Raw genomic sequence first — 25,787 nt, 5'->3', positions numbered from 1 at the left:
CACTCAGGTTTTATGTATAGAGGAAGCTGCATCAGAGAAGTCAAGGAAGTTATGTCAGTATCCAGTCCTGTCATACTCCTGAGTACTTCCTATATAGGACGATAGTCTATAGACTACACATGATAGTCTATAGACTACAGACAATAGTCTATAAAGACTACAGATGATAGTCTATAGATAGACTTCCTATAGCTAACAAACTGAAGACCCTCTCTGAATCCAGCTAGGCTGGTCCTTGGAAAACAGACACAATTCTTCTCTAGCTTAGTCCTTGAGACTTTCCAGCTCATTAGGACCTGGCAGAGCTGGTGTTTGACTGACATGGTCTTTGAGAACCCAATCATCTCTGCTGAACATTGATATAAGATGTATAAAGATATTAGTATGCATATAGACATGGAGATAGAATTAGATATATAGGTAGGTGTAGAGGTATTGATGTAGAAGTAGATATAGTTAGAAGCAAAGATAGAAATTATATAAATCACATACACATATATGATGTATAGAGTGCAGGACATGAAGTTGGGGAGATCTAAGTTTAAGTTCCGCCTCAGAAATGTACCAGCTGTGTATTCACAGGCAAATCACTTAACATCTCTCAGATTACATTTCTTCAGTCAAATGGGTTAATAACATCTACTTTACAAGGTTGTTGTAAGGATGAAATGAATTTATAAATTATCTATAATATGTAAATATATATCTCTACATGTTTATATTATTACAATTTGCAAAGCATTACATATATGGAGTATGTGTGTATATACACACACACTATATATATAATATACATGCATATATAGACACATAAATATTGGTGGTATATTTAAATTTAATGAGCAGTGGGATATATATTTTCTTTAAGTCTAAACCTGTGATTAAATTGATGTAAGTAAATTCTCTTTATCAATGAAGATCAACAAATAATCCAGAAGAGTTGTTTGGGGAACAGGTAGTTAAGTGACTTGACCAAGGTGACACTGCTAGCTCTTCCTGATTCCAAAATAGATATACACACATATACATATTTAAATAGATGCATATATATATACATATACATATATATGAAAAATATTTATATAACTATATTCACTTACCCACAAAATGCTTTATGTAAGCTTATATAGAGAGATGTATGCAAATAGCATATCTTCATTTGTAATATATATGAACTCATGTGTTTATATATTAGCCAATATCTTAATTTCTATAGTCATGTCTTTCTCACTGATGCAGAAGTCCTTGTTGTAGGGCATTAAGTCTTTGAATTATTAGTAATTCAAAAATTCAAAAAAATAAAAGGTCTAGTTTGACGTTTTCTAATTGTTTACTATTCTAGACTCATGGAAATGAAACTAATCACTGTCACCAAGTATCCTCAGAATACCAAGCAAATCCACATTATGGGCTTCTTGGGGGAAGCCCATAACAATTGCAAAAGCTTTGAATATTAATACTTGATTTCTCTAGCTATATGAAGTTATCTTTTTGCTATGTCTTCCCTACATTTGTTTGTCTCAGTTTAGTATGTTAAACCAATAACACATTTATTTCATTATCTATCATGTAGCTAAAGCCAACCAGTAAGTTTGGACATAGAATAAATGATGATAATACTGTACTTGCCTACATTTTCAGTGATGATTTCCTTGTTTAATTGATTCAATGGAACAAAAATTAATTTCTTACTATAATTTTTTTCCATTATGTCACATGATTTTCAGAAAAAAAGAGAGCTAAAGTGGACTTGTAACATTTCTTAATATCAAAGTTAACAAACCGATGAAAGCAAAACAAAACAAAATTTTTAAAAAGCATATCTCTTTAGAAGTATATTTTCTCTTGTTTTATCTTTATAACTTCAACATGTTGGAAGAACTTTTCATTAGATGGTTTGGTTTAAGAAAACTCTGGATTCTTTTTCTGTCCCTGATAGTGTGAGTTTTGCTGTGATAAGTCAAATACACCTCTATTGTTGGGAGTAACAAGAAGTGACTGATGAGTTAGATTCATGTTGAAATAAATACTGTTCCTCATGCTAAGGTTCTTTTTGTGGAATAGTGGGTATATTTTAAGTATGAAGATATTTTGTGATCTAAAGTTATTTGTAAAGCCAATGAAACATTATTATAAAGGTACATTTTTTCATCTATTTTATAGACCAAGATCCTGGGCATTATAGAAACATGGAAGCTTATTGCAATAGAAAAAGAATGTGGGTCCTATTCTTCAACTTGCTAGTTATATAAAATTAAGTAACAATCCACCTTCCTTGGACTCAGTTTTCTGATCTGTAAAATAGAGGAACAATATAGTGTAATGAGTATAATATGGGGCTAGAAATCAAAAAACTTATGTTCTAGTTCTAGTTATTGAAAAGAGCGGCTATGTGATCTTTGCTTTCCTGGACTTCTTTGTCTATGGCTGTTTTGGAACCAATGTTATAATTCCTCTGAGTGCAAGAGAAAATTATTAATCCTACCTTAACAATAATAATATTATTTGATGATAATAAAGAAATAAAATTTGTTAAGAAGTCCACAACGCTTATAAAATATTAAATTAAATTCTTTGAGTTTCATGCAAGTGTGAGAATTGTAAAGAATTTACTTTTGCGATCGTACTACGTTGTGTAATTTGTAAATACTGAGCCAGAAGCAAGAAGAGTTTGAGAATCAATAATTTAGTTCTATTACTCTCTTTTTTGTGTTTCTAAGAACAAAAAGAGTTTGCAATCAAAAAATGAGAAGGATTGGAAACCTTTCTTTTTCTCTTGACTTTTAAAGCCCAGGAGAAATCAACAATAGTATAACTTCAGAAAGGTCACAATGAGTGGGTGGGTGATCCAATACCATTTTTCTATGGCATCCAATGTCACTTGTCCTTAGATTCTTAAAAAAAAAAAAACCCAGCAAAATGGACATTTATGTTAAGGGAACTGCCTTATGTGCATTATGATAACAGATGCAATAAGGATTAAAGCAGAAAACTACAGATGTAAACAGAGGGACAGGATAATGACATATCCCAGTATGCTTGGCTTTTTGGCTCCACCCATCAAAAGGCTCTCTTTGGTCTCTCCACAGAGCACAAGACAAAAGCCCATCCATTACCATACTCAGCACTACTGCTACTTTTTGCCTGCAATAGAGAGGAAAGGCAGCAATAACTTTCCAGTGCAATTGGTGGAAGTGGGTGTGGGAATCTCCTCAGACCACAGAAATCAGGGTGGCCCTGGGGGAGGACAGACATTGTGTAACTGAGTCTGCTTGCTTACTAGCCAGCTGCACCAAAGTGACTTATTGGCAGAAAGAAACAACCCAGTTTAAGACCACACTAGAACCAGACATACTGACTACAGCAAAAGTTAAAAAATAAAAATAAAAAGAGCCTCTGCCTTGGGTTTGTTGGGGGAATTTGGAGAGAAAAACTGAGATAACTAGGAAAGTGTGGGAGGCTATATGATGAGGGGAGAAGCTAGGAAATTTATTTTGATGGCCCAAAAGGCCTTAGGCTATTTTTTAATGCCTTAACTAAGAGTCTCCTGAAAAGAGAGAATATAGAGCTTGGGAAGGGATGACTTCTGGGTGGAAATGAAAAGCAGTGCCAAAGAGAAAAAGATTTTCATAGATGGGAAGGAAGCAGGGACACAAAGGAAAAAAAAGAACAATCAGGAAAGTAAGAATAAAAACCAAGAAAAGGAAAGTGCTTCAAGGGGAGGAAAAGAAAAAATGTCAGCATTTTGAAAAGGGAAGAGAAAAAAGGAAGTCTTTATTGCAAGATCATAGAGAAGTGCCATCTAATTCAAGCCCAATCATTTCACAGATTGGAAATGGGGATAAAAGAGACAAATTGACCAAGGAGAGAAATGATCCATCCAAGTAAAGAGAGAAAAAATTAAATTTCTCAATTGCAGAGGTTGATTTTCTGCCAATTGTCAAAACAAAGATTGTTCATATTTCAAATATGAGATAAACAGTAAACACCATGTGTTACAGTAGAAAGAAAAGTCACTTGCTCTGAATGCTCCCAACTGATATTTGCTTACAAGAAAAAAATATCTTTTCAAAATAGCAAATTATAATCAACCATCAACCTGCTTCTATTTTTATGTGCAAACACATCAAGTGAATGTTGCTCATCAGAAAATAGACACATGCTAATATGAATTAGCATTAGATTCCCAAGATATATAAGACAGATAGTCCTATATGGATATTTCTTCCCCAACTGTACATGTGATTTCATCAATAAAGAAATTGTCAGTAAAGAAACTTTCTCTACAAATGCAAATTGGCACCTATTCTATAAGTTATAGAGATAGTTGCCTGTAAGTCCTGAGAGGTTGTGAATTGCTCAAGGTCACAAGTCAGGTATGTCTTCTAGGGAGAAAGGCTAGTTCTTAGTCTGCAACACAAAATTGCCTCTCAGGAGTTACAAGAATTGTAAATTGTTGACTTAGTCTTACTGCTATCAACTATGAATTAAAAATGGGAATAAGGAAAATATTAGGGAACACCAAAGGAACCATGAGGCAACCTTAATTAGATAAATGCTTAGCTTTTGGATGGCAATGAGAGGGGATACTAGAACAATCCCAGAAATGACAAAAGGTTTTGGGTCTACAAGGCCAATTCTGCCTAGAAGCTGAAGCAATCAATTGACGCACCTAGACACATGGGAGCAGTCAATCAAATGTCTAACAAGCATCTACTATACAGCATGCAGTGTGTTAAACATTAGATTTACAAAGAAAGGCAAAAGATAACCCCTGCTGTCTAAAGTGAATGAGTAATAATCTGAATTTGAACTAATTATACAGTTCTGGATACTGTAGCTGGAGACTGACCTGTGCATTCATGCTGCAGTCCTTTTCCAAAATAGCCCTTTTCACAAATGCATTCAAACTGCCCAGTATGGATGCCACACTTGCAACTTGCCATTATATCACAGCAATCCTTGCCCACCTCACAGAGATAGGAACAGTGAGATATATCTTCTTGAATATAATTCCCAGAAGGCAGATCTGTCAACAACAAATATCAGAAAACAATAGATAAGCCACTAATTAAATATCATCATATCCACTTTCAAAATAAAAACAAAATTCCAATCCCCTGGTTTTTGCAAGGTGAAGAGTATTTCTGTTCTTATTAAGGTCCCTGAAACTCTCAATTATTTGTTTTTCCATACCAAAATGTATGTCATTCCCACATATTTCAGTCTGAGAGAATATTTTAATAAGTAAAATTATTTTAGCCTGAGACCTCATAAGGAAGCCTCCCGATGTGGCTAATGTTGGAGGTCACATCTGCATGGGCTCAGCACCAGCATTGTATCACTGTTCCAACATTTGGTCAATTAGCACTGCCCTGGCTGCTCTAGATCACATTCAAATCAGAATTGAAATCAAGCTCCTGATTACAGGGAAGGAGTTCTAAGTTTCTGCCTAAAGACCTGACTGATATTTGTAGCAGGAAGAACAATGAATAAATTCAGTTTGAAAATCAAGTCTTATTTGCTGTTGAATAGTGGAAAAAGACTAGTCAGATCTTATGTTTTAAGTATGAATTGGATTCCAGAAAAGCATTGGCTCTGCTTCTGAATAAAATGTGGGAATTAAAATATTTTGTCATTTGCTTGTGGGTATTAATAAAATCATCTTAGTTAAATTCAGTTCTTGGATCTTTACCTTATTTCTTTAAATATAAAATAATAAGCTGAACCATTTATATTTTAAATATATAATGACTTTATTATTAATTTTTTTCTCACCCAGTAAAAATATACTTTCTCTCCTTCATCTCCCCAATATCCTATTTTTTAAAAAAGGGAAAACAAATCCCCTGTTACAAACATTTATAGAAAAGGAAAACAAATGTTCAAATTGGTCCTCCAAAAGCTTCTGACCACAGGAAAGCAGCCTTGAGATTATAACTTTCTTTTGTGTACAGTGTCAAATTTTTAATTTATTTTATGTATTTATTATATATGTAGTGAGGGTGGGACTGAGGAAGGGAGCAGCAGTCTGTCTCTGTCTCTGATTCTATATACTATTACCAGAGGTCACACTCAGCTGTCTCCACCCTGCTTGTTAAAAGGCTACCACACATGTTGCTAATCTTTCTTCAGACAGTCAATGGCTTGTTAAAAGGTCATGAGAATTAAATAAAGACGTGTTACACTTGCTTAAGACCTTAATATTTGTTTTCCGATGACTTTTCCCTTATATTTTGAGAAGGCTGGGAGAGAATGCAATTTGATCACCTGATCAACCACCTTTCCTAACTCAGCTCACTTATAATTTAAGACACATTGGGTATAGTTTTAATTATATTTATAATCTTATGGTACAATGAAATTGTGCTGTCAGACCAAATTATATTCAATGATTCCCAAGTGATTGGACATAATAATTTTTCTAGGATTTGATATTTTTAATAAAACCTCTGAGTATTTTCTCCTTTTAACAAAATTGCTAGTTTAACCTTCTTAGTGGGAGATCACTGGGCCAAAGAGAATGGCTAGCTTTATAATCCTTAATAGCACGTCACCAGATTGCATTCTACAATTAAGTGGCTAAGAATTTAATAGAAAGTTCTTGCTTCTTTGCAATCATGCCAATGAAGAATTTTATCTTCTGTTAATCTTATGCAAATCAGAATTGTATTAAATTAGAATATCATTAATTATAAAAGAAAATTCTAGGCTTAGAGTCAAGACAGAATTAGTTTAATTCCTATCTTCTATATGTACTAATTGTGTGATCACGAGCAACTCACTTGTTTCTTCTTCAAAGAAAAGAAAATCTGAATTACTTATTTTACAGGGTTTTTATTTTAAATAGTATTTTGTTTTTTCCAATTATTTATAAGACAATTTTAAACATTCATTTAAACCAAATTTCTCTCCTTCTCTCCCCTCTCCTCTTTCTAAAACAGTAAACAATTTGATATAGGTTATATATGTAAAATGCATTTCCATATTTGTTATATTCACAGATCTATTAAAAGGGTAAAATGATGTGATTTATGTAAAATGCTTTGCAAACCTGAAAAGACTATATAAATGTCCATCATTATTGTTGTTTTTGGATGATTCTTAATAAATTGGGATTTTTTGAATAATTGCTTATTTACAATCTTTCATTTATCTATGGAAAAAGTAGTTACTACTAAATTTGAGTCAGTTTCTTTAAAGGTTTTTGACTATTAGATTTTTATTTGACATAATTATCATAAAGTCTGCCCTAGTCTGTTTCTTTTTCCTTTTTAAATTTTGGATATTCTGTCTTTTACTATACTAAAAAAAGTAAATGAAGCATTTATTTTTGAATGAGAAAATCCTTTTATTTTGTCTCCAACATGTCTTATGTTTATTTAATCATTCATCATTTTATTCCTTTACATAAAAAAGATAAATATATAATTTTAATTTTCAAGAGTAATTTATATTTTAAATTTCTTATATCATTTTATTTGAATAGCTCTCATCCTATTTTCATCAAAATACTATTCAATTTTGCAATAGTTTTTGTTAAATAATGAATTATTTTCTGAATGTTTTATAATTCTGCATTTATAACATTAGGTTATTTAGCTATAATTTTGTATAAAATGTTAAAGTAGTGTTTGCTTGTGATTCTAGATTACCTATTCTCTTCCAATGAGTAATTTTTAAAAAAATTTATGGTTTTATAATGTAATTTAAGAACTGGTAACATAAGTCCTCCAATCTCAATTTTCTCCATAAATCTCTTTTATATTCTTATCAATTTGTTCTCTCACATAGACTTTACCAGCCTTTCATCTGATTTCATGAAGAAGCCATTGACATTTTTTATTGGTATTACATCAAATTTACAAATTACTTTGAATAAGCATTTTTAAGTATTATTGACAGCATGCCCTTGTCAGAATGATTGATAAAGCAGTCAAGGGAAACAATAGTTTAGAAGACTCATTTATCAAAAACTAGAGGAAAATAGTCAAAGTAATGTGTAAAACAGTTAAACATATTGGAAGCAAAGTCTACAGTAATCCTTATGTGAGACTCAACTAAGCTACTTTGTCTTAAGAGCATTCACAAATGAAGCTAGCAGAACAAAAATGAAGCTGAATCTCAAATACAGACTTTTTATCATATTAAGGAAAAGAATTGTATGTTTCTATACCTTTTTAGTGTTTTCTTTAAACAAGGAGATGTACCATTTAATAAATTAACTATCATTGATAGAATCAAATATATATTTTTTTCATTGATATATTTTATTACGGAGATAGGGACAGAACTTTTCATTTCATTATATAAGGAACTCCTTAATCATCATACTCCTAACCCTTAGGCTGTTTCTCAAAACTTAACCTTCTCTACATTTCTAATTAGGCATACATTTCATTCAAGCACAATGAATGATTTAGAAAAAATCTGAATTTTCTGTTTTCTAGAACAGATTATAATTTTTGCATAATTTTTTATTGAGAAAAATGTTCTCTGTTTCATTACCTTTGATTGGGAAACTAGAATTATATTTATCTCATCAAAACAAAATAAGATATCATTTTCTCTATGTTCAAAAATAGTTTATAAAACAGGATCTTTTTTTCTTCAAATGCTTGATCGAATCAAGCTGTGAATTCACCAACTCCTGGTGATACAATGACTTATTTAATTTTCCTCATGAGATTCATTTATTTAGCTGGCATATTTCCTGTTCTATCCATTTAATCCTCATAATTACTAAATGTTCATCTGTTTATTTAATAATTCTCAATTTGGGAAAACTAGGTATACCTAATAATCTCTTTAATTTTCTTTATTTTCTTTCATATTTTGTGGGATTTCTCACTTTATTTTAGTAATTTATTTTTTTCTTATTTTTATGATATTTTCTAGTTATATTTAACTTTTTATTGATTTTTTTTTCATTCAGTTCTGCTTTGCTTGTCAATTCAGTTTAAAACTGTCCAATTAATCTTGGGTTTTTTTTCTCTCTCCTATGCTTCTTTTGGTATGTGATTTTAATTTCTCTGAATCAAAATAATTTACTAATTTTTCACTTTCTCATATTAGGATGTATTCGGAACTACAAATCTGCCTATAAACATTTAGCTGTGGCAATATTCCATAAATGTTAATGAGTTGTATTCATGTTGTTGTTAGCTTTAAGTTAAAGCTTTTAAGTTGTAAGCATTAAATATATTTTCTATAATTTGTTCTTTTTTATTAAGTCTAGGAAAGTCATAGAACAAGGTATGAAGAGATCAATATAAATCTATCATAACTACTGGGGAAACACGTTTATGCCCATATAACAATTCCTAACAATTGGTTAGAACATTTACAAAAGACAACATATACACATATATACATACAGACACACATACATATACATTGAGAGAGAGAGAGAGAGAAACCTATGGACCTGTCCCCAAAATAATGTTTTTTTAAATTCATAAGATAAAATACACTTTATTATAAAGGGAAAAATATCTGAAATATAGTTATAATATTATAAAATCAAGTTAATGGACCATTGGCTAAAACTTTTGATGAGTAGTAAACTTTATTAGACTTGGAAGATATATACATGTATATAAAAGTACACACATATGAACATGTATATAACATATGTACATTTATACATATATGCATATTTAAAGACCTTTGTCATTATTGTGAGTATGTGGCTATTACAGAAAATGGGATTAATGAAAAGATGAGTCCCTGTAAGGTATATTAATTAAGTTATTGAAGTTGGGTCCCCTTGGATTTTGAAAATTTTTATTACCTTCATGAAGTGCTCTACGAGCTAATGCCTCAAATTCTTCAAAACTGTGAAGCAAATAACAGTGTTCTTCTTTTGGGGTGGAAGCCATGTCATTTAGCTCTCGAATGTTCCCCTGCCATATACCAAATGTAAAGATCTCCACTCCAAAATCACGTAGAGAAGCTGCAATTGGTCGAGGGTCTCCTCCATTGGAATAGCCATCAGTAATGAGGAATATAACCTTGGTTGAGTTTTCTCGGGAATGACGTAGTATTTGCTGCAACAAATCAGGCATATTAATATTAGTTTGAATTATTGACTTTAATAAGCCATTCCCTATAATTAATCAATTGATTTTTGTAGAAATGGCAAGCATGATGAAATTCAATTTACTTTCTTACAACTTCTTTAGGAGAAAGGTAATGTATTAAGTTACTGAATTTTGCCTGGTATTGAAGGAACTCCACAATTTGGCTCTCCAGTCTTAATTCATACTCCTTTATTCATGTACTCTATGATCCTTCCAAATTAGGTTGTCATTTCCCATATGTAACTTACCTTTTTCTACTTCTCTGCAATAGCTCATGGTACCATCTATTATACCTGGAATGAACTCCATCTCTGAATAGTGAAATCTAAACCTGTACTTCAAGATCTTACTTCACCCTTAACTTCCCTAAGAGGTTTTCCTTGATTCCCCAACTCTATTCTCTCTCTTCTAAACTTTGTAATTCCCCTATGCAATCAATCATATTATTTTTTGGTAATATAGTCATATGTGTATTGATCTTATTTCTCCTACAATTTTATAATCTTTTTGACAGCAAGGACCATACCTAATTTATTTTGGCATCTTCAACACCTAGCATATGGTCTTGAATATAGAAGCTACTTAATGAATCAAGTTGAACTGAATGTCTTATAGTGACAGTGTGGGACCTGAGTCCAAGATGAACTTTACATTTAGCCTTATATTTATTCAACAGAACCAATCCGATTTTGTATTTATATCCACAACATCTGCCACATTTAGTAAACACTTATTTAATTGAATCATACTGAATGTCACAAGCTTATGGATCTCATTTATAATGATAATGATAATAGGCATTATCTTTCATGTTGTTTGGGAATGTAATATCTTTTATTATTTCTTGGGCTTTTAAAATATAAATCCAATGACAAAGTCCTGATAAATCTATTTTAAATGATTTTTTTATGCAAGGCAAATGTGAAAAACACAAATATATTTTAAAAATTATTTTATGTCTTCAAGAGTTAATGATGGCTGATATGATTGTATTTTTTATTGGTTGTAAAATTGGGTTATTATGCTACTTAATTAGCTAGTAACAATTCACGATCCAAAGTTTTTAATGGTTGTCTGACTTTATCAGCATATTTGCTTATGGCCATAGAATAAAATTTTCAATGTCTAGGCTACTTTTTTGTAGAGGAAGGTGGGTATTTTTACAAGTATTTCTTTATTCAAAAGGAAAGCAAAACCACTTAGATAATGCATAGTTTTTATCACCAATGAAATTCTGAAACAAATTAATTTGCAAAAAAGGCAACAGAAACTCTCAAATACTCTAACCTTCTGGTTCTTCATTCTATTCAATTTCTATGACATATTTGTTTACTCCATGTCAACTACACAAAGGAATGGTCATCAACTACACACAAGAATGGTCATCAACTACACACAGGAATGGTCACACTCTACATATTACCATCACTCACAAGGGGCAGCTAAGTGGTGCAGTGGATAGGTCCTGAAGTCAGGAGGACTCTTCTTCATGTGCTTCTTAATGGAAGTTCAAGAAAACTCATAAATATCCTGATTCAATCCATTAGAAATTTATGTTATCTGCTCTCAACTGGATCCTCACCGCAACCAGGCAATCCAACTGATTCTCCATGCCACTTACCACAATCGTATTTCTAAACCTTTTCTCCTCAGGATCACCTCCTCAATATCATGCTCTTCCTCTACATTCTTGGTTGAGGACTTTACCACTATTGATAAAATCAATGCTATTCACTAGGAATTTTCACTATTTCTATTCTTCTTCATATCTAAAAACTCTTCCTTCCTATATCACAAACTCTTGACACAATTCCCCATTATTTCCTATTTTTTTCCAGTCTCTCAGGAAGAAATGATTCTTCTCTTTGCATTCACATGTACCCTTGATTCCAACTATGCATATTGTCTCTTATCTTCAGTCTCTCTTTTATACTATTTCTCTCCTGCTGCCTTCAAAAAGACCCAAGTTTTATGCATTTTAAAAAACAGAACCAAAAGCAATCAAGCAAACAAATAAAAACACCACTGGATACTATACCCTTACCGGCTCTTTATATATATATATCTTTCTTCTCTATCTCAAATTCCTTGAAAAACCTGTTTCCAGTCAATGTTCCTATTTGTTCCCTTCTCTTCTAAACTTTCTGCCATCTGGCTTCTGACTTAATCAATAGAAACTGTTCTCCCCAAAGTTGTTAACGATATTTTAACTGGAAAATCTAATAGCTTTTTCTAAATTCTCCTCTGTCTGAACTTTTGGCAGGTTCTGAATGAATTCTTATGGTGTATTTTAGAAGAGAAGTTTAGATAATTAATCAGGTATAGGCTGGAATATTAGCCTACAAAACTACAAAACAAAATTTTCGACTCTGAAATTCTGTCATTCAGTGAGTGAGGAGCTAGATCTAGGTTAAAAAAAAAAAAGGTCCAAAAGCTGGTATTTCATCCATGTTATATATATCCTTCCATAGGAATTTTCTCTACATGAATCAAACTATTCACTGATCTGGGAATAAACCATTTGAATATCTATCTCTATGCTTCTGTTTGCACAGTATTTCTTGCTTAGAATATACTGCTGCCTATCCTTTCTGATTATCTAGATCTTCCATCAGGAGTCAAGTCTGGGATTAATTTTTTCCTCAACCAATAATTTTTTTTCTACAATAGTATTTCTCTAAATTCTCATTAAATTCGTTTATTGTATAACTTATTTGGCACTTAACATTCTATCTCACATGGTTATTTATCTTATTATCTCTCATTATTCTAGCTAATCTCCAGCTAGACTATAAAGTATTTAAAAGCAGGAACCATATGTTTATTAAACTTTCACCTCTTTAACATATATTTAAAGGGAGAGGTGTTTAAATTTTTGTTGTTACTGCTAAAGGTGATAATAGATATTAATTAAAGTATTTTAAAAGCCAGTCATTATTTTTCTTTCCTTGTTTCAACACATGCTTACTTTGGACTTCATTGTAGAATAAGAAAGGTTAACTGAGTAACATTGTTATGCCAATAAAATTGCAATGAAAGATGTTACAAGTATATGGAATTATAAAATGTTAGACCAAAAGGCACCTTATATATCACCCAATCTAATCCCTTTGTTTTGTAGATGAAGACTTAGAGCTTCTTAAAACTTTTTCCATTTGCAACCCTTTTATGCCCAAGAAATATTTATATGACCCCAGGTAAATAGGTATACAAATCAAATATTTGTTTATAATAAATCATAATTTCATGACCCCCACATTCAATTATAAGACTCCATATGACATCATGAACCACATTTTAAGAAGCTGGGATCCAGAGAATGGATTGTCTTGCCCAAAGTCATGTAGTTAGTTGTAGAGTCAGGACTAAAATTCAGCTTTTTTCTTATTTTGAGTTTGAGGCTCTGGGATATTGGTCAAAGAAAAGGTCAAATAAAATTGGAAGAAAGAATTGGAATGAAATGCCTTTTTCTCTCTACAAGAAGGAAAATGCCAATAAATTGGCATCTCCTATGCTACAAAGACCTGGAAATTTACATATTTTGGATTTATAAAGAGAAAAAAATATGGTGATACAATGAAGGCACTTATTAAAATCTAAAACTGTATTTACTTTCTGAAAAAAGGAATTAAGGTGGTAGGATTCTCCACCCACTCACCAGAGAGAATTGCTTCCTCTCTAAGGGCTTTAGATTTTCATTCACTTACCTTACTTATTGAAATTCAAGTAAAATGCTTGTGTACACTTTTAATATTTTATTTACCCAAATTTTTAGTAAATACTGCTTATGAATTTGTAACATTTCAGAAAACATTAAACACAATGTTCATTCTTTTGATAATTACCTACAAAAGATCATTCTAATTGTATATATAATTTTCTAACAAGACACTTTGCTTTTAAGCTTGTGAAGTAAGAATATAGGTGCTTTTATGCCCATTCTACAAATGAGAAAACTAAGCCTTTGAGATGGTAAAAGCATCATACCCATGACCATATATTAATTAAACTCAAGTCTTCTGTTTCAAAATTCAATCTTTTCCCATGATACCATACTGTTTCTCAGTTCTAGAAATGAAAAAAAAACCATATATGAATGTAATATAATATTACTGTTCCATAAGAAAGGATGAGCAAAGCTTCAGAAAAGCCTGGAAATACTTGCATGAACTGATGTTAAGTGATTTGAGCAGAACCAAGAGAACACTGTGCATAGTAACAAGAAGATTATGTGATGATTAACTTTGATGGATTTGGCAAACAATTAGTTGATTCAAGGCAAATCCAATAGACTTCTGATGGAAAATACAATCTGCATCCAGAGAGAGAACTATGGTGACTGAATGTGGATCAAAGCATAGTATTTCCACCTTTTTGTTGTTTGTTTGCTTTTCTTGTATTTTTTTTTCTTTTGATCTGATTTTTCTTGTGTATATGACAATTATGGAAATATGTTTAGAAGAATGGAGCATGTTTAACCTATATTGGATAGCTTGCTCTCTTGGGGAGGGGATAGGAGAAGAGGTAGGGAGAAAACTTGGAACATTGTTCACTAGTGGTTTTTCTTCTATTCATTCTATACAACTTAGTAAAATCATACAATCTTTGGTTTGCTTTGTGAAAAAGAGAAAATTACTTTTTCTAATAGAATTTTTATTTACAAATCAATGTGTAAGTGCCAATGCATACACATTCCTATTAATCTATATTAAATTATCTTAAAATGAAGAAAAACTTCTTCAATATGGTTGCAATCTCAATGGCTTATTCAAATAGCCAAAGGCACTCTGATGATACTTTCCAATTAAACTTTGGTTGTTTCTTTCTTTTTTTTTTTTTTTTTAAAGTCTTGTTACAAGACAACAAACCATATACAGATGTTGGTGGAGGTAGTTTGTATAAAAAGGATCATGGTTCTCTTTTTCTGGAGAGACAATAGCCAAAGCAATAAACTTCTTTAAAAAATAAAGCATTTTAGAGGAATTGGTCATGGTCATATGAGCACTTATTTTAAAAAAATCTCCAATATCCAGAAAGAAATCAGAGTTGTAACTTGTGAAGAAAAATGTAAATATATGTGTATACATATGGATATCACAAAATTCCATATTTTGTATTATGCTTAGATGTATATACTTCATTGTTCTTAGGTTTCTAAAGCCCTCAAATTTCATGACCTCATAATCAATGTGATGAAGTTTAATGAATTTGATGGAGCATATAATAGACAAATGCCAAACTGGTATTCAAATTATATGGTATTGGCATGGTTTCCAAGAGCTCAGGATCACCTTCCCACTATGATAAAGATTAAAGAAGGACTTTAGTGGTGGATATGTGTGCACATAAACATGAAGAGAACAATTATAATACTACCAACTACATGTTATCACAACACATTGTAAGCTTTACAAGAGAAATCGAAAAGCAGAGGGATAGGAACAAATCTAGACAGTGGGAAAGAAATGAAGTAGTGCACCTCCCACCTATTATAAATATTAGATTATGGCTATTGGTTCAAATCTTTTGTACAAAATAGCTGATTATTAAAAATAGTGATTATTGAATTTCTTTTTATTGATTAAAACAATTTGAAGTAGTAACATTTCATGTTAATTATATACCATTCTATTATAAACTAATAAAATATAAATTATATATATATATATATATATATATATATATATATACACATATACACACACACACTCATACACATACACACACATATGGAAAGGTATGGAGCCTTGGATATTGAGACAAGGAACTCTCAGATGAGGAATCTATCTCTACCAATGTAGTTCTCTCCATCTATAGTAGCTTACATTATTATAGAGTTGCCTAGAGCTTGAGAGATTAATGGATTTACTCAGGTTCATACAGTCTGTATCTGGCAAAGGAGCCACTTGAACCCAGTTCTTCCTGCTTTACAGTTACTATCTTCTAAACTATACTACCTCTCATATTACATATAATTTAAACTATAATCTAAAGGTAATAACAATGAGGAATCCTTTTCTTATTTTTCAAAGCAATATTGATTGTCCAATCATTTCAGTTGTATCCAACTCTTCATGACCCCATTTGGGGATTTCTTGACAAAGACACTGGAGTGATTGGCTATTTTCTTCTCCAGTTCATTTTCCTGATGAGAAAACGGAGGCAAACAGGCCTAAGTGACTTGCCAAGAGTCATACAGCTTGTAAGTGTCTGAGACCTGACTTGAAACCATGAAGATGAGTCCTCCTGTTTTCAAACCTTGTGCTCTATCCACTGTACTAAGCTGGCCTGGGATAATATAACTAGATTTAAATTAAATTAATACTTAAATTTAGTCATGCCTTCAAATTTTATGTATCACTCTGTATTTTCTTATCATATTTTCTGAGCCTCTAGCATGAATCTGAGTATCTTGTATATCCAACGGTATACTTCCCACTTACCCATACTTAACAACTATCAACCCTTACCAACTTGCATAGGTGTGCATAGAGAATTTTTTTCATATACCGGCACACTGGGCCCAGACTCTATTAATCTACATACAACCCAGTTACTTTTTAGTTACTTGAATTGGGAAGGCATAATAACTTTTCCCTCCCTAGCCCACAACATTGTGTCAGTGAGAATAATAATCATGCAGCTCTATTAATGAGGCGAATTAACTATTAGCAGATTTTGATTCAAAATTGAATTGTTCTTTAGGGAGGAAATCCATTCTTTGATCCTCATGTTGCCTGTGGCTTACAGGCAGTGTTTTTGTTATATTTTCCCTTGTCACCTCTTAGTGCATTAGATACCCCTTGGAAAGTGGGCTCTGGCTCCAGGACAATGAATGGCAAGGGAAGCTTCTACAACTTTTTCATTTTGATGGAACAGAATGATTCCCACAGGAGAATGAGACATACTTGTGAAATATATTTCCCCCTAAATCCACAGCCCTTCCAAATTGCCCAGTTCTGTTAACGATATTGCCATCTTTCTAACCTCCTAGATTAACAACTATGGTATGATCTATGATTCCTCATTCTTATTGATCTTATACACCCAAACAATAGTTTTCACTTTTCTAGCTTCCATTCTCTTCTCCTCATTTATATAGCCACAAACCCAGTTCAGTTCCTTATTATAATATATTATATAGTAATATATAATATTATATAATTATAATATTATAATAGTCTCCTAGTTGATTTCTGTTTCATATCTCTTCCTTTTTAAATTCATTCTTCACATCCCTGTCAAAATGTTTTTTTCCTATATGTTTGTCCATTATATTCCTCTACTTAATAAACCCCAGTGAGAAAATATTATTTCATTTTTATCTCAATTTTCTTAATTTCCATCTTGAATAATTCATATAAAGTATAAGTAGAATTTATTACAAGTAAATTTGTAAATAAATATTATAATTAAATAAATACTGGAAATGCATAACCAAAGTGTTTAGAGATTCCTGCCCCATATCGATAAAATCAGAGGTCTGCTACAAAAAAATTAATCAACCAATTATTTTATTTTTGAAATGTCAAATAACTTATTTGACTGAATCCATTGAATCAACACTATATAATATATACACATATATATGTGCATAAACATATGAACATATATTTTCACAGAGCCAGGCACATGTGACCATTGTAAAAATCAGCATTCCAACATTGCATTAAGCTCTCACACAATTGCTAGTTTTGGAACCAACTTTGAAATGAAGCAAAGAAAGATCCTGCAGCCAAGTTGAGAGATGTAGGGAGAAAAAAATAGTAATGTATTTAACAATTTGGCTTTTAAGTTCTGCAGCTGTAACCTCAGAATAAGCATCCCTCTTAGAAGGGGCAAAAGGGGACAAGAACAATGAGAATACACTAGGAAAGCCAAATGTGTGTGGGGAAAAACAGACAAGTCTATTTTTAGATTTCCTTACATCCATGATCTGTGTCTGTTGCTAGACTCGCATCCTGGAAAGATAGTGATAAATGCTCTAAATTTTTTTCTCCTAAGCATTTATCATCAAAATACTACTTTTGAGATTAAACCATTAAAAATCTTATTATTTAATAAACACTGCAGAATTTAAAATTAAAATGAGTGTTTTCTTTAATAGTATAAATATCCTTATGATACAGCAAATAGGCAGCATGGTATTGTGAATGGAGTAACTCTGCAGTCAGAGGAATTGGGTTTAGATACTAAGACAGCTAGATGGTTCAATGGATAAAATGTAGGGCCTAGAATTGGGAAGACTTGAGTTCTAATCCAGCTCCAGACACTTACTAGCAATGTTACCCAGTAAGTCACTTGACTCAGTTTGCCTCAGTTTCCTTATCCATAACATGAGCTGCAAAAGGATATAGCAAACTAATATCTTTGACAAGAAAATTCCCTTCAACTCTAGATATATGATGCTATGGGCTTGTTTGTATACAAAATACATATGCATGTACATTTATTAATGTACTTATGTGCATATATGTGTATATGTATGAAATTGTATGTATATACATACATATAGTTAAATATGTATATATTTCTCTTATACATAAATTGCTCTCCTTGGAAAAGCTATACTATTCCAAAAGTCTAGTTGTCATAGGCAAATCTTTACTCCTTCCATGCTTCCAGAACCTGGGATTGGGGAGGCAACAAGCACAGCATGGTGTACAATTCACTGGAGTCAAAGGATCTGTATTCAAATGATGGGTCTGCCATTTACTACCTATGTGATCTTGCAATAGTCACTTAACTTCTCTGTACCTAAGGTTTTCATCAGTAAAATGCAGTGGTTGAACTAGTTTATGTCCAAGGTCCCCTCTGGCTCTAAATCTTTGATTGTGTAATTCCTTACCACCTTTTTCTTCTCTTTGTCTTCTCTCTTGCCTGATGCTAAGTTCCCTTTTGTCTCTCCCCAATCCTTATATATCTGTTCTAGGGTTGGTATGCAATGTTAGGGCTGGCAATAGTAAAGGAGGAAAGAAGAACAAATCCTTGAAGCTTATGTTCTCTTTTCCTCCAACCACTCTGTCACTTCTCCTCTAGTAGTCCTAAATAGTGACCCAACTTTGGCTTTAAGGCTCCTAATCTTCAGCCTTGGAGTTAGGGGGAGGGGAAGAGGCTACTCTCTTCTTCTCTCTAAATCTCCTGCCATAACTGCTGTGATGAAAATACCATTGTTGGATTTCCTTCTAAAACTCTTCTGATGAATGTCTTCTGATGAATTTTACTTTTCTTCTTTGAGGGGAATATATAAAACTGTGTGTGTGTGTGTGTGTGTGTGTGTGTGTGTGTGTGTGTGTTGTGTGGAGGGGTTGTAGGGATGCTACCAACTTTTCTCATCAAGTGAGTGTAGGATGATAAAATAAAGAATCTTTTTAGACTTTCTGCTTCTTGTCCATTGTTAATAAAAACCTTCCCAATCTTCAAAAATTCCAAAGAGTACTTTGCTTGCTTCAGCCACAACAGAGTTAGACATAAGTATTTTGGAACTACAACCCGTTCTATAATAGACTAAGGAGAGAGAAACCCTGGTTGGAAGAAAAAGGTAACATTGTTAGCGGAGTTGTGAACTGATCCAATCATTCTAGAGAGCAATTTGGAATTATGCCCAAAGGGCTATAAAATTGTGCATATCCAGATCTGTTTCCCAAAGAGATCATAAAAGAGGGAAAGGACCCAAATGTGCAAAAATATTTGTAGTAGCTCTTTATAATGGCAAGAAATTAGAAATCGAATGAATGTCTCTCAATTAAGGAATACCTGAATAAATTGTGATATATCAATGTAATGGAATATTATTCTATTAGCAACGATCAGCAGGCTGATTTCAGAAAGTCCTGGAGAAACTTACATGAACTGATGCTAAATGAAGTGAGTAGAACCAAAAGAACATTGTACACCACAACAAGATTATCTGATGATCACCTGTGATAGATTTGGTTCTTTTCAAAATGGGGTGATTCAGGCTAATTCCTATAGACTTGTGATGGAGAGAGCCATCTGTGTCTAGAGAGAGTCCTATGGGGACTGAACATGAATTATAAAACAATATTTTCACCTTTTTTGGTGTTATTGTTGTTTGCTTGTTTGTTTTTTTCTTTCTCATTTTTTCTTTTTTGATCTGATTTTTCTTGTGCAGCATTATAAATGTGAAAATATATTTAGAAGTGTTTATATATATATATATATATATATATATATATATATATATTTAGAGCATGTTTCATCTATATTGGATTGCTTGCTGTATAGGGGATGGGAGAGCTGGGGAAGGGGGGAGAAAAATTTGGAACATAAGGTTTTACAAGGATGAATGTTGGAAACTATCTTTGAATATATTTTGAAAAATAAAAAAAAACTATTATTATTATTATTATTGAAAAAAAAGAAATGATGAGCAGGCTGATTTCAGAAAAGTCTGGAAAGAATTACATGAACAGATGCTGAATGAAGTGAGCAGAATCAGGAGAACATTGTAATAACAAGATTATGTGATGATCAGCTATGACAAACTTTTCTCAGTAATTTAGCAATCCAAGACAATTCCAATAGACTGGGATAGAAAATGCCAGAGAGAGAGAATTATAGAGACTAAATGCAGACCAAAGTGAAGCAAGTCGTGGTCCTTTTAAGAAACTGTATTCCCTATTGATCTGTGATTCCTTTCAGATTCCCAGCCCCTCCTGACTGAAGCATTAGGATCCCAGAGCCTTTGATTTAATTACAAATCTTGGTCAAAAAACATCCCTTTGATCCAATAGGAGATTCAGACTTGTCCTGGCCCCACTGGTTCTGATCTGCTCTGGTTGTCCCAGCCTCCACCAAGACATCCAATATAATAAGCTTTCCCTAACTAAAGTCTTTGCAGATGGACCTTGGCAGCTCCCTTTACTGCCAGGACTTTCTCTGTCCACTGAGAACTGCATTCTCAGTGTAAAACTCCATTTTCCATAGATCTGCCACTATAGAAGTCAGTCTCTTGGTAGACTGATTTCTATCTAACAATAAATTTCATTTTGCAACTAATGTTTGGGAATGAGTGAATTCTTTCACTCCTAAAACCCGTGTTTGCTTTAAAAGGGATTCTTAATAACTCTCTTATAGCCACTAACCTCTAGACCACCAGGAATCTAGACCACTCGAACAGCATCATAAGCATACTATTTTCACTGTTTTTTTTTCTTTTTTCTTTTCCATGGTTTCTTCTTTTGTTCTGTTCTAATTTTTCTTTCCCAACAGGACTAATATGGAAATATGATTGAAAATATTACATGTGTATAACCTGTATCAGATTGTTTACTGTCTTGGAGAAGAGGGAGTTAAGGGAGAGAGGAAGAAAAATTTTGAAGCACAAAATCTTACAAAAATGAATGTTGAAAACAACCTTTTACACATTTTTGGGGGAGTTTATTTGAGAGACAATTGGTGATAAATGACTTGCCCAGGGTCACATAGCTAGTAAGTGTTAAGTGTCTGAGGTCAGGATTGAACTCAGGTTCTCCTGACTCCAAGGCCAATACTCTATTCACTGTCCAATATAGATACTCCTTATTTGGAAAAATAAAATAAATTATTGTTCCAAATAAAATATTATCTAGGGGGGAGAGAAAGAAGAAAAAAGAGGTGGTAGGATCAGTTTGATAATATTAATGTAACTCATGTGTATGTCTCTAAGTTTAACAAAATTCTTCCTTCAGCGGTGGAGCCAAGATGGCAAAGAGCAGACCTGACTTTCTGTGACCTCCTCTCAAACCAACAGCAGATTAAGCCTCTAAACTGGTTTTGGCATCACAAAACCCACAAATATTTGGAATACAACACATTTTCTGAAGAAGATACCTTGGAAGAACTTCAGAATAAGTCTGTTTCAAATGAACAGGGGGAAAGTCTTCCAAGCCTAAACTGCAGCACAGGGACTCCAGGGCCAGGAGTTGTAGTGGGGAGTCAGAGCATTGCTGCTTCCACACACCTGGGAATCTTCTGTGAGGCTCAAGCTACTCTGTCCTGGTTTCAAGTGGGTGATCTTGCAGATTTGCTATAAAACGCAAATTGTAAACCACTGTGCCCTGGAAGAACACAGGACCTAGCCACAATTACCCAGCATTGGAAGTCAATCAGCAGAACTGCCCCAGGGAAAACTAAAGCAGCTGTTGTTTCTTTGCATTAAGAGCAAACCTCAAGCCTTAAAAGAAATTAACAAAAGGGATATATGGGTAGAATAGTGGATAGTGTACCACCCCTGAAGTCAGGAAGGTCTGAGTTTAAATCTGGTCTCAGACACTTAACCACTTCCTAGCTTTGGTTCCTTGGGCAAGTTAGTTATCCCAACTGTCTCAGCAAAAAGTTTTTTTAAATGAGCAAAAAACCAAAAAGAACTCTCACTATAGATAGATTTTAGTGAAAGAAGAACAGACTTCAAACCCTGACATTCCTAAAGGCAAATCAACTCCAGATGAAGTCCCAAAGGGAGATATGAGCTGCTCCTCATTTCACAAGGATTTCTTGGAAGATTTCATAAAGGATCTTAAAAGAGAGAAGAAAAATGGGGGAAGGAAATGAGATCTTTGCAAAAAGGGATGGGAAAAGCATATAACTCCCTACAATAGATTTGATGAAATGGGAAAAGCATATAACTCTTTCCAAAATAGATTCAATTAGCCAAATACAAAAGGAGTTAAAAAGGTAACTGAAGAAAAGAATACACTAAAAATTAGAATTGAACAAATGGAAGTGAATGACTCATTAAGACTTCAAGAATCAAACAAAACAAAAAAAATAAAAGAAAATATGAAATACATCCTAGGAAAAACAACTGACATGGAAAATAAATTTAGGAGAGACAGTCTATGGATTACTGGGCTTTCTGAAAGCCACAATGAAAAAAAGAACCTAGACATTATCTTACAGGAAATCATAAAGGAAAACTGCCCTAATGTCTTAGAAATAGAAGTTAACATAGCCATTGAAAGAGTTCACTGATCACCTCCTGAAAGAGACCCCAAAATTAAAACCACAAAGAATACCATGGCTAAATTACAGAATTATTGCACCAAGGAAAAGATATTGCAAGCAGCCAGAAAAAAAATAATGTAATTATCAAGGAGCCACAATCAGGATTACCCAGGACTTAGCAGCTTCCACCTTAAAGGACTGGAGGGCTTGGAATCTGATATTCCAAAAAGCAAAGGTACTTGGATTACAGCCAAGAATGAGCTATCAAGCTAAAGTAAACATTATCTTTCAGAGAAGAAGATGGACATTCAATGATAAGAGGTGAATTTCATCTATTTCTGATGAAAAGACCAGAACTGAATGAAAAATTTGATCTCCAAACAGAACTCAAGAGAAGCATAAAAAAGTAAAAGGGAAATATATCTTGTGAACTATATTTCTGTGATGGGTATATTTAGAGAGTGCAGGTATAATTTGATTTTATTATGATAATATGAAAAAGAAACTAGAGGTAGAAAGGGGATTGTACTGGAAAAAGAGGAAAATGAAGGTAAACTGAGGGAAATTACATCTCATAAAGAGGCAAAGAAGAGTTATTATAAGAAGGGAAGGGAATGAACACTGTATGAATCTTATTCTCCTCAGATTTGGCTCAAAGAGAGAATATTAGACATATTTGATTTCACAGAGAAACTTGTCTCACCTTATAGGAAAGTGGGAGGGGGAGAGGAAAAGAGAGGGGAAGGCAAATAGAAGAGAAACAGAAGTAGAAAGGAAAAGGTGTAAGAAAAGAGGAGGGGCTCTAAAGGGAGAAGGCTGTTTGAGGGAGGTGCTGATCAGAAGCAAAATACTGGGGTGTTTTGACCCTCAATTCACTGCTTTCCCCACTGGGTTGGCTATTGTGAGCCTACAGGGGATAAACTTACATTGCTATTCTTTCTAAAAGCAGGCATTTTATCCACTTCTGCAAAAATCTTCTGAATATTAAATATAAAAGAATGCTAGAAAAGTGACTTGTCCTTAACTATGTTTCTCTAAACTTCAATGAAAAAGGGGAGGAGAAAGAGAATGAGAAAGAAAAGAAGCACATGATAAACAGGTTCAAACCTTGTTAGACATACTTTGGAATAGACAGACATCATTTCACCAAGTAATAATTATGAATGACAACAGGCACATACCATTGGATTTGTAGAATGTAACTGAAAATGATTTACTTCCAGATGGACTCTATTAAAAGGCTAAGGTCCAAGAAATGAATCAAAATATCCTCCATGGGTGACATCTGCATAAACTCAGCTAATAATAATAAGTTTGAGTCATGACTTCTTTTTGGAAATAGATTCTATGATGATACTTCAAGACTTGGTCACTGCCACCAGAAATCATGGAAGCAATAACCTTAAGGAGACTAACTTTAGTGGTCAAGATAGATTATTCAAAGAAATAGCAGACATTTATACAATAGTATATATATTGAAGGCTAATGGCTAGTATAGATTATAAAAACTGAGCATCTACCAAATATATAGCACGATATAACTATACAGTCAAAGTTTTCCTACTTTTCACAGATTGAGAGACAATAAATATTCATGTTACAAACACTGGTTTCATAAAAACTTAGGACCAGTATTTTTAATACATGTTACTATGCCAAATTCTAACAATCTCCAAGCTACATGATATGAACATCTTTCAAAATGTAGAAATATAGCAAAGGAGATCTAAATTATGTATATGCATATCATCTCTCTTGATTTGTGGGCTATTGGAGGTATATCAATAATGCTTTCAGTGAAACTACAGAGAAAGAGCTTACATCCTAATATTTTTCAATTATGAAATTAAATTATTAAATTCATTTGTGTAATAATCTGTATGTCATTATACATGAGAAAATGCTATCAAAATAGTGACGTCTCCCATATCTCACAATCAATTAAAGTTCTTCAAAGAGATTTCGAGAGTGCCCTTGAACTGCTTCATCTGACCTCTGAGTAAGCACATACATTGTGTGAATTCTCTATAAAATAATCTTTTAAGCTTATCATTTGAACAATATGACCAACCTATTGGAGTTGCACTCTCTACAGTAGAGTTTGAAAGCTTGGCAATTCATCTCAAGAAACAAATTGGTGTCTGGTACTTTATTTTGCCAGGTGATCTTCAGAATCTTCTTAAGACAATTCAAATGGAAATGGTTCCATTTTCCAGTATACTGTCCAGATTTCACAAACTTAAACAAAGTGATCAGGTTCTCTTCTATCCCATACTCATCTTCAGAACCTCCCAGATGAAGAGCTAGCTCTGGCAATATGTGTGTCAACCTCAGCATCTACGTGTACATCACTGAAAAGTATACTGCTAAGGTATGTGAATTCATCCACAGCAAAGTTTCTCCATTTGCTGTAATCAATAGCTCCATGTATGGATGTCATAGTGTTGGCTGTTGAAGAATCTCTGTTTTCTTGATGTTAATCATCAAGCCAATATTAGCACAAGAGGCAGAGAATCTATTGATATTCTGGTGCTTCTCAACATCAGATTGCATTGTGTATACAATCATCTGAGTCATGAACCAAGTCTCCCTCCATTGTAGTCTTGTGTTGCAGCCTTGTCAAGTTAAATAATTTAAGTAAGTGTAGTGGCTGACTTTGATGTCATTTTCATCCTTGTTGAAGGTATTGGAGAACATCACTGAAAATATCATGCTAAAAAGCATGGGACCCAGAGATCCCCACTTCATTTTATTAG

At 33.0% G+C, this 25,787-nt stretch overlaps 1 protein-coding gene across 1 annotated transcript in view; it reads right to left on the bottom strand.

Annotated features, from left to right (window-relative positions):
* SVEP1 (sushi, von Willebrand factor type A, EGF and pentraxin domain containing 1) overlaps positions 1-25,787 on the bottom strand; it is a 318,610-nt gene that overhangs the window by 246,069 nt on the left and 46,754 nt on the right. Inside the window, 2 exon segments of the mRNA XM_074280632.1 lie at positions 4,853-5,029; positions 9,794-10,049. Of these exon segments, the coding sequence (XP_074136733.1) occupies positions 4,853-5,029; positions 9,794-10,049 (433 nt within the window).

This window comes from Sminthopsis crassicaudata, chromosome 1 (assembly GCF_048593235.1).
Source record: "Sminthopsis crassicaudata isolate SCR6 chromosome 1, ASM4859323v1, whole genome shotgun sequence".
In the NCBI taxonomy this organism is placed as follows: domain Eukaryota; kingdom Metazoa; phylum Chordata; class Mammalia; order Dasyuromorphia; family Dasyuridae; genus Sminthopsis; species Sminthopsis crassicaudata.
This window is presented reverse-complemented; position numbering and strand designations above follow the sequence as displayed.